Source organism: Anser brachyrhynchus (genome assembly GCF_964034855.1).
Source record: "Anser brachyrhynchus genome assembly, chromosome: 18".
Taxonomy (NCBI): Eukaryota; Metazoa; Chordata; class Aves; order Anseriformes; family Anatidae; genus Anser; species Anser brachyrhynchus.
In genome coordinates, this window is record NC_137711.1 from 7,889,319 (window position 1) to 7,899,257 (window position 9,939).

The window sequence follows — 9,939 nt, forward strand, 5'->3', positions numbered from 1 at the left end:
GGTGGCTCATACAGACGTGTGTAAGGCTGGCACTGCAGTACTCATGTTGAAAAGCCCCAGCACAAACACACACACAATGCACACCGAGGAAACCGCTCCAATTGCCAAACAGACCCTGTGTTTAACATGGGCACATTTCTGCCATGCTGCTTTCCTCGTATGCTGGCTCGAAGCTTTGCCTTTGCTGCTCCTCTGGCATCTGTAAGAGTGAGGATGAAACTGTCTTGGTGCATGGATTCCTGCTACAGACCTGGTCCTGCTCCTCCTCCAGGGCAGAGGAAGAGGAGGACAACACAAACCTGGCAGCCTGCAGGTGCTCTGCGTTGGCAGCAGTGCAGTGTGCCTGTTGCTCCTGGTTTTGGCCGCCCTTGGAGGCTAGAGACCTGGTCTGCGAACGACAGCCCAAATAACGCACCTACATCTCAGGTCAGGGGAAGAATTTATTCTGAAGTTTCTCAGTGGGGGAATCTTGTTAATCTTGTTATGATTTTTTTCACAGAATCACAGAATCATCTAGGTTGGAGGAGACCTCCAAGATCACCCAGTCCAACCTCTGACCTAACACTAACAAGTCCTCCACTAAACCACATCACTAAGCTCTACGTCTAAACGTCTTTTAAAGACCTCCAAGGATGGTGACTCAACCACTTCCCTGGGCAGCCTATTCCAACGCCTAACAACCCTTTCAGTAAAGAAATTCTTCCTTTTGTTAATCTTGCAAATGATTTTTGCATACGAGGCTGCAGGTTGCAAAGTGCACCAAAGTTTGGGAAGATTTGGGGAGAAACTGGGTGTTTTCTCGTAATCTCTGTGGTGTGAGCAGAGACGTGACCTTTCTCTGAGCTGACCCTAGGTACAAAGACGCACCACCAGGGCTGATAAAAACAAATGCCACGGCCCCGCTGCGGGGTTTTTAGGGCACTCCCGGCAGGGTGGCAGTGCCCTGGGGCCAGGCTGTCCCCATGAGCTGGCCACGCAGCCTCCAGCACGTGGCTGAGGAGGCAGCACAGCCCTCACCTGGGGCAGGATCGACTCCCCGAGGGCTTGTGGCCAGTCTGGGGCTGCGAGAAGGAGGCAGAGCTGCGCTGCTGCGCCTCAGCACCCGCCGTGCCCTGCAGGACGGCTGGCTTTCCTCTGAGCTGCTCCTAATCGCCTGCTTTTCCTGCATGATAACGCCTGGAGCAGGGCATCCTCTCACACCAAAGGCTGAGCTGAATTCATTTCCCCACGCAGCTTGGCTGTTTGGTGGGGCTGCTCACAAGTTTTGGGGTCCTGAGCATGACGCAGGCTCTGTGTGCTGTGCAGTGATGTCTCGGGGCGGTGAGCATCCCCTGGCCTCGCAGCGCTAGATCTGAACGTCCATAAAGACGATGGAGATTCTGTGGGGTTAGTTACTGGATTAACTGATGCCTTAAATATTTCTCTCCACAGGAACAAAGCAAGGCAGCCTGGGGGCCAGGTGAAGTGTCCTCGGAGAGCTGATCGCACCGAGCAAACTGAGACTTCCACTTGTGAACACTCTGAAGTAACAAAACCCAGCAATTTCACGGGCAGGAAAAGAAGAGACATTAAAAAGATTTGTTCTTGCTGCGGTGAATTAGCCTGATCCCCCACACTCTAGAGATGAAAAAAAGATTCTTTACTCATCCCTGCAGTGTTCTTGTGCAGGGCTTTAGCTGCGTGCTGGACAATTTACATGTTTGCAGTCCGAGAGGACCCCTGTTCCTAAACCCCTCTGCTCTAGGCAGGCAGCTCTGGCAATAACCAGCTCTCATGCCACTGTGGGGATGAGCAGGAAGGGAAAGCACCCGGCCACCCCACTGCTCTCACGTCGGGGTACTCACCCCCATCTCCCCCAGCCCCTTCCCAGGGGGTCGCCGCATCCCTGAGCATTTTTTACCCCACTAAATCCAGCTCCCCCTGTCCATCCAGGGCAGGAGGCAGTGCTGGGGTTGGGGGGGGGAGAGGGGGACAGATTTCAGTGCTCATTCCAATAAAACAGCCAGCGAGGGGCTGGGCAGGAGCCGCCACCGCCCCGTAGCCCTCCTCCTCCTTCTCCTCCTCTTCAGCAGGAGGGAAAGCACAGAGCAGCACGGAGCAGCACGGAGCAGCTGCGGGCTCCCGACCGACCCAGAGGAGGCAAAGCTCGCCCCTTCCCCTTGAACCATCCCCGTGCGTCCCCCCCCGGCACCTCCTGCGTGCTCTCCGTGCATCCCGGTGCATCACCCCGCACGCCCCGCTGCGCTTTCCGTGCACCCCCTTCCCCCTGCGCCCCCTTCCCCGCGCGCCCCAGCCATGAACGGGTCGGCGCTGGGCTCCGAGGGGGGCTGGCAGCCCGAGGCGGTGCTGATCCCGCTGGCGTACCTCCTCATCTTCCTCGTGGGCACCGTGGGCAACTGCCTGGTCCTGGCGGTGCTGCTGCGCAACGGGCAGGTGAACAACACCACCAACCTCTTCATCCTCAACCTGGGGGTGGCCGACCTCTGCTTCATCCTCTTCTGCGTCCCCTTCCAAGCCACCATCTACACGCTGGAGGGCTGGGTCTTCGGGCCCTTTCTGTGCAAGGCCGTCCACTTCTTCATCTACCTCACCATGTACGCCAGCAGCTTCACCCTGGCCACCGTCTCCCTCGACAGGTAGGAAAGGGGCTGGGGGGCTCCTCCGCAAAGCCGCCCAGGCGGGAGAGGGGACAGACACCCCTGGGGAGCGATGGAGCACCTCTGGGGGCTCGGAGGGGACCAGGGGCATTTCCCAGCTCGTGGGTGCAAGGAGATGGGAGCACTGGGGACCTGCTGCAGGACGGGAGAAGGTTGGGTAGGGAGCCCCTGGCTCTTGCCGGGCTTTCAGACCCCAAAGCTGCAGGATCAGGGTTTAGGCAGGCTCTGGCAGTTGAAGAGGGGACAGAAGACCGGAGAGAAACCAAGCTCCGTCCCTGCGCAGCCCTGCCTCTTACCGGGGCTCTAGGAGAGAGCAGCTGCCCTCCAGAGAGCCCACAGCAAAGCAGGAAAACATCGAGAAAGCTCAGGGACGTTTCAGCTTGGGCACTGCTTTTTCTCACCTTCCCCTTTCAGTAGCAAAAAGCCAATTTCTGTCCCAGCGGTGTCCCTCGCTGCAGTGACCTCCCCAGCCGGGTCTGAGCAGGGAAGCCCCGTACAAAGGGAACCTGCTGCTCTGCCTGCGCCTCACCCCGCGCTGTCTCAGCCCCTGCAACGGCTCCCGTCTCGTAACAGCGAGCGTGAAATGATCCGGGGCTGCTCTGCTGGGCGTGCGAGGGGGTGCACCAAGCCCCCGGGGAGTGCCCTGTGTCCTGGGGGAGGGAGCAGGAGCTTGCCGAAGCTCCTAGACCTGGGTGTAATTAAGGACCCAGCTAATTGCAGACCCAAAAGCGGGGCAGCGTGTGCTTTCGCATGTGCCAGCGTGAGGCATGTGCCGTCTGGGGATCCTGGGGGCTCGCTTCTGCCTTCATATCCCTGCTGCCACTGTCACCGGTGCCAGACAGGTCAATGATCAGGTGTGGGGCTGCTGGGCTGGGGAGAGGGACGGGATGGGGCCAGCTCTGCCCGACCCCAGGGCAGAGAGCGGGGTGGGACAGGGCTGGGGACTCACCCCGCTGTGCTGCAGAGACCCCTAGGGACAGTGGGGGATTCCTTATGGGACCGATGGCCCTGGAAAGCTGAAATCCATCACTTTCAGCCTTCCTCCAGTCTGCTCCTAGAGCAGATCTCCCCCCGTGCCGTGCCCAGAACCACAGTCGTGTCCCCCTCCCCTTCCCACGCAGGTATTTGGCCATCCGCTACCCCCTGCACTCGCGGGAGCTGAGGACGCCCCGGAACGCCCTCACGGCCATCTGCCTCATCTGGGGGCTCTCCTTCGTTTTCTCGGGCCCTTACCTGAGCTACTACCAGCAGTTCCAGCTGGCCAACCTGACCGTCTGCCACCCCATCTGGGACATCTCCCGCCGCAAGGCCATGGACCTCTGCACCTTCGTCTTCAGCTACCTCGTCCCGGTGCTGATCCTCAGCCTCACCTACACGCGGACCATCCGCTACCTGTGGAGGTCCGTGGACCCCCTCCAGGACATGTCGGAGTCCAAGGCGGCCAAGAGGAAGGTCACCAGGATGATCATCATCGTCGCCGTCCTGTTCTGCCTCTGCTGGCTGCCCCATCACCTGCTCATCCTCTGCGTCTGGTTCGGGTACTTCCCCCTCAACCACGCCACCTACGTGCTCCGCGTCCTCTCGCACCTCGTCTCCTACGCCAACTCCTGCGTCAACCCCATCGTCTACGCCCTCGTCTCCAAGCACTTCCGCAAGGGCTTCAAGAAGATCTTCATCTGCCTCCTGCAGAAGAGGGCGGCCAACAAGGTGCACGCGGCCCAAGCGACCAACACGGTGAGCACGCTGGAGGCAGAGCTCAGCGAGGTGACCCAGGCCCTGCCCCGCCGCTGCTCCGCGCGCTGCGAGGTCCCGGCTGGGCCCTGGGGGGAGGCCGAGGCGGCGGAGGGACGGCAGCAGGGAGCAGACGGCTCCTTCGTCACCTTCAACGTCACCTAGCGGAGCTGCTCCCCGTCCCGTGGCTTCGCAGAGCTCCCGCGGTGTCACAGGTTTGGGGATGGACCGCGCTTCGGGTTTAATCGCACCAAATCTTCCCCTTTTCCCTTCGAACGCTCCCAGATCTAGAACTGCTGCAACGATGCTGCTTGCTGTGGGCTCGGCCAAGCGAAGGACTGAGGAGCCGAGCGCAGGATTCGTTTCTGCCCAACGCCTGCTGAGAGCAGAGAGATCGAAACCCCAGATCGGTTCTTGTGTTTGATCCCCTGCCCCCCTGCCAGGGGCAGACTGACACCCTGCCGCGTCCGCGCCTGGCCCCTTGCGAGAGCTCCGATCCCCCCGAGCACAGCAGCCTTTGGCTCTCACTTTGGTGCGTGCGAGGCTCTGCAGAGCACCTGGAGGTCACCCAGGAGCACGGCCACAGCCCCACGGGGCCTCCTGGGAGAGGTCAGGGTGCCGGCGGAAGCCAGACGGGACATCAGGGGGACAGACAGCCCGGGCAGGGCTCAGCACCTCGCCCCAGGCGAAGCCCTCGCAGCAGAGAGCAGCGCACGCAGCCCTGGTGCTGGCCATGGGGCGAGGCGGCAGCGAGAGGAGCAGCTCCGTGCGCTCTCCTCACGGCCGTACCCACGCGCGAGAGGCCAATGTGACTCATGCCAGCGCTCTTAGCGCTGCAAAGGCTCCGCGAGCAGCTGAACCCTGCTACGGCCAGCAGCCGAGGGCTTTATTTAAAAGCCCGTCGCTCTCCGCACCGGAAGGAGAGCGTCACGGGGACGGGATCAGCTAGCTCTTTTGAAAAAGCACCAGGGCACGGCCGTAGGAGGTGGTGAAACGGTGCGGGAATGGGACCGGCTGTGCCGAGCATCCCCAGAGCTTCCCAGGGCAGCACCACAGCACGGACACCCGCAAGGTCAGGTCCCTGCCCGTCACCGTTACCTGCCCGGCTCGGTGGCGCGCAGGTCCCGCAGCAGTGGGATGCCCTGCAGGAGGTTTTTAGGGCCAGGACCCTGCAGCTCCGCTCCCGGAGCCGGGTTGGGCGCAGCCCCCTTGGCACGCCGCTGCTCCCCCCCCCGCCCCCAGCACGTGGCCTTCCCTCCCGGCGAGCTTTTGGCTGTCAAACACTTTGCTTTCCCCTGCCGAGTGTTATGATAAGCAGAGCTTCCTGTCCCCGCGCAGCGAGCCATAAATCGGCCGCTGCCTCCTATCAATGACCATTATATTTAGTCTGGGCCTGCTCACGGCGTAAGTCACGGAGAGGGATTATATAAACAGCCCCATTACTTATCTCCGTATTTACCTCCCCTGCTGAACCCTTCCCAGCCTGGGAAAACATTGCATCAGCCGCGCAAACACGGCTAAAAGCCTTACCCGCTCCTCCTGACCTTGGCCCCAGAGAGCTGCCCCCTGCGCTGGGGAGCAATCCTCACCCCTACACCCAGCTCCCCAGTGCCAGTGGGGACGGGGACGCTGCCCTGCCGCCTCCTTACCCCAGAGCAAGTCCCCAGAAAGGCCAGCAGTCACCCAGCCCCGGCACCTTCCTAAGCACAACGGCCACGCGTCCTTCCCCTTCCCTGCCCTATGGTCTGCCGGCGTCTTCCCAAGCACAGGCAAGGGGAGAGGGCAAAGGAAGAAGCAAGCGAAGTGGTAACGAAGCGAAGCCATCCCCAGAGCTCGGCAGAGCTGGGCTGCTCAATTCAGGAACCTTCTTCAGCCGGAGAGCCAAGCAAGCAGCGCTGTGATGCCGCAGCCGAACACGGGATCAATACACGTATGTACGTGGAGATGAGAGAAAAACAGCAAAGAAAGGGCAAGCAATTTTTTAGCATAACAAGAAATGATTTTGTGAGCAAGGAGAGTGGTTTGCAGAGCCTTCCAGCCCATCCACTAACCATATTCAACAGAGACGCCCCAAAACTTGACTGCAGTCACTCACTGCCACCCAGCTCGTCCCACTGGCAAGGACCAGGGGCACCAGCACAGCCGGGGACCGGGCGCACGGAGAAGGGAGCAGCACCCAGAGCACAGCACATCCCCGCCGCTTCCATCACTGCTCCAGAGAACAAACCCCACCGCTCACAGGGAGATGGAAACCGGTGCCGGCTGCCGGCTCGTTACGCCCCTTACGGGGTGGTGCAGAAACAGAGCGGCCCCCCCACAGCAGCCCCCACCGCCTCCGTGTCTGCTGCTGGGACCTTAAACGCGGCACGAGCCCGGAGAGATGGGAGAGCTCAGCGTGGGGAGCTGGGCTGCCCCGAGCAGAGGAGGAGGAGGAAGAGATGCAAGATGCTGAGCCACAGCACCTTGAAGTTTAATAAAATTTGAAGGTTAAAGTTGAATAAAAGCAGATTGAACTGGGAGAGGGAAATAAACAAGCTAAATTCAGCTTCCACCAAGTCCAGTGGTGTTCAAGGAGACAAGGAGCGTTCAGCTGAAACCCCAGGTTAATGTGAGCTTTCCAGAGCACGGTTTTAACACCAATGTTAAAGGATTTTTTTTTTTTTTAAACATTTATTCTGCCAAATTCGCTCCCTAGCATGAGCCCCTGCCCTGGTCTCTGCTGTACCCAACCTCCAGCTGCAGGCTGCACCAGCAGGGAGCCTGCAGGGACCCCGTCCCAGGTTCCTGCCCCTGTTGGGTTCGTGACAAATGCCTTCTGCTGCCCCAAAGAACCAGCCAGGCACAGAGGAGGCTGGGGGAGCCAGTAGCACCCCCTGACCTTATCACATCCCTCCAACCTGCCCCCCTGCGGCAAAAACAAAACAAAAAAAAGAGAGAAATGGGTCTCCAGCCCCCAAACCCCAAACCCCAGGAAGCAGAAACTTGCCTAAGCGTGCCAGGGGATGCACGGGCAGCAAGAGCAGGACCTAGGGGCGCAGAGAAGGAAAGGGAAGGGCGTTAAAACCAGCATGAGCCTTGGAGGAAGCAAGGGGGTAAGGGGGGTGTCAGCACCAGCAGCACAGGGCAGCCCTCGCCTCTGCCAACAGTCTGGGCTGGAGCTGCTGTATCGCTGGCATGATTGCTCTTAATTAACGTGTTGCGCAGACATTCCTTACCATAAAAAGCCAAAGAGCGTGCGGTGCTGGTCCCAAGCGCAGTGCAGCGTTTGGCCCTGGCTTGAACCCTCGAGGCAGCCCGGAGGGGCAAGCGCTCCCCCTGCTCCCACCTCGAAGCCGAGCGCGCTGCGGGCTGGGAGCCCGTCCACGTCCACCTCCCCACGCTCCTTCCCTGCGCAGGGGAGAGGCAGGAGGTGCAGGAGGGGTCAGAGCCGGGGCGAGGGGGCTGGCTGGGTTTAGGAGAGGGGAACCGGGTGGCTCCGCTTTCCCCTCAGCTCAGGGGAAGAAAGGTTGTTGGACTCGCACTTACATCTGTACAGCCGGGAGCAGCAGAAGCCGCCACCTCCCCGGTACACGCCGCCTCCTCCCTGCTGCACAGCCGCTGCTGAGCTGGGCCCTCAGCCCCCAGCGGCCTCTCGCCCCCTTTCCTTCCCCCAGACACAGCCAGGGCATCCCCAGGGCACACGGCAACCCAGCCAGAGTCTGCTGCTGGTAACCGGGAGACCAGGACGGAGCAGGACATTTCGCGCCCCGTAATGCGACTGCGTTTCACCTCCTCCCAGCTGAGCTGCCCCAGATTCTCCTCAACCCCAGACCAGAACAGCTTTCCAGGCTGACAGCGAAGCCCAGAAACGCCTCGTCCAGTGTAGACCATGCAAAGGCATTTGTTCCCAGAGCCTCCAGAGAGCAGGTGGTGGCTCCATCCCAGACTCTAAGGGCCCTCGCACATTTCTACAAGCTTTGGTTAGCCCCAGAGCATCAGCACAGGCATAATATCCACCCCTGCTCTGAAGCTCAGATGCTCCAGAAGGGCCACAGGCAAAATTCCCCTCTTCCCTCCCCCAGCTTTGCTTGCAAGCGTTCCAGGTGAACTGCCTTGTCCTGGAATCGGCTGCAATAAAACGTGTGTTTTATAGCCTCAGCCTGAGCGCATCAACGAATTCCACCCGCTCTCCTGGAGAAAGAAGCTCAGATCAGAGCACTGCTGCAGCAGAAACAGCTCCAAAAAGATGGAATCCAGCTCCTTCTGGTGAATGTCAGCGTGTGTATCCAGCGCGCCCGACACCACACGTAACGCGAGCCAGCAGCGCGTTGCTTATGCTTCAAAACACTCCGTCCAGGGCCTGCCAGCCTCCAAGAGGCTCTCAGAGCTGGCAGAGGAAAAACAACTGGCACCGAAGCCTCAGATCTCCTCAAGCTTTTGAGATCAGAAAGCAGGGGGAAAGGCCCCTGCCAGGGAGGGCTCTCAGGTTGGTACTGAGAGCCCAAACAGCCAGGCAGACCCATGAAACACAGCCAGGCAGGTGAGGTCAAGATTTGACACTCCAGGGTGGACCAGATCTGGGCTGGACTGGCCTGTAAAAGGTGGTGGTTTGTTTTGTTTTGTTTCTCCAGGTTTTCTACACCTCTAAAATACCCGAGTGCTTCAGGCCACACTCAGCTCTAGGCTCAGGAGGAGGTCAGGGGTTCAGAAAGGCCAAGAGTTACCTGGAAAACAGCTCTGTGCAGCAGCTGCGTCTGCCGCGGCAGGATCTGCGTTCTCACCCAGGCTCTAACATTCAACTCCTGCGTGACACGGGGCGAGATGTGCTCTTGGCCACAGACACCTGGGGCAGAGCGTTCCTAGGATGTGCAGCCCCGACTCTCCCAGGGAGCAGCCTCACAGCTCTGAGGCTCCCTGGGTGGAGGAGCCTCCTCTGCTAGGAAAAGAAAAGGCAGAGCTGGTGGATAGGCAGCAGCAGAAGGTTTAAAACACAGCTCCCTACCTTTCTACATCTGTTCTCACTCTCTGTTTCACGCCGAGGTCTGCCTCGTCCCCTCCCCTTCCCCACCTCCCCGTGCGCTGCTTGCAGTGCTCTGGGTGGTGACACAAAGGCTCTCCCATCGCTGGGCTAATTAGGTGCCAGCACACACTCACTGCTGTAAATACGGGCTAGGTGAATAATGGATTTGCTCCAAATTGCAAAGCAGCAGCTATTGTGAGCGCTCCCAGCTCTATGGAAACCCTACATTTCAAGTGTTACCATGGGCAGACAATGGCTAAGACCCCACAATAGAGCGAGCAGCAAGGTGGGAGCAAGAGGTGCCTGGACTGAGACCACAGAAACACACCACACATGCCCCAAGCTCTCAAAGGCCTTGGTGTGAAGATGGCCAAGTCCGGCTCCTGCAGCAAAGCCTCTAAGTATCGCCCCAAGGCATGCTGCTGCCACAAGGATTCACACACGCAGTGTGTCAGCCGCGCAAAGCATAAACGCTTATACACAAGCCTGAAAATATCTAAGTGTAAGATCCCAAGACACAGAACTGCAGTGCGCATCTGGAGTCTTTGCTCA

At 59.7% G+C, this 9,939-nt stretch overlaps 1 protein-coding gene across 1 annotated transcript; it reads left to right on the forward strand.

Annotated features, from left to right (window-relative positions):
- The first annotated feature begins 406 nt into the window (after nt 1-406).
- GALR2 (galanin receptor 2) lies at nt 407-9,829 on the forward strand. The gene is made up of 2 exons (XM_080560866.1): nt 407-2,636; nt 3,779-9,829. Exons 1-2 carry the CDS (start codon nt 2,296-2,298, stop codon nt 4,551-4,553), a joined length of 1,116 nt encoding a protein of 371 aa, XP_080416992.1. The 5' UTR covers nt 407-2,295; the 3' UTR covers nt 4,554-9,829.
- The last annotated feature ends 110 nt before the right edge of the window (nt 9,830-9,939 follow it).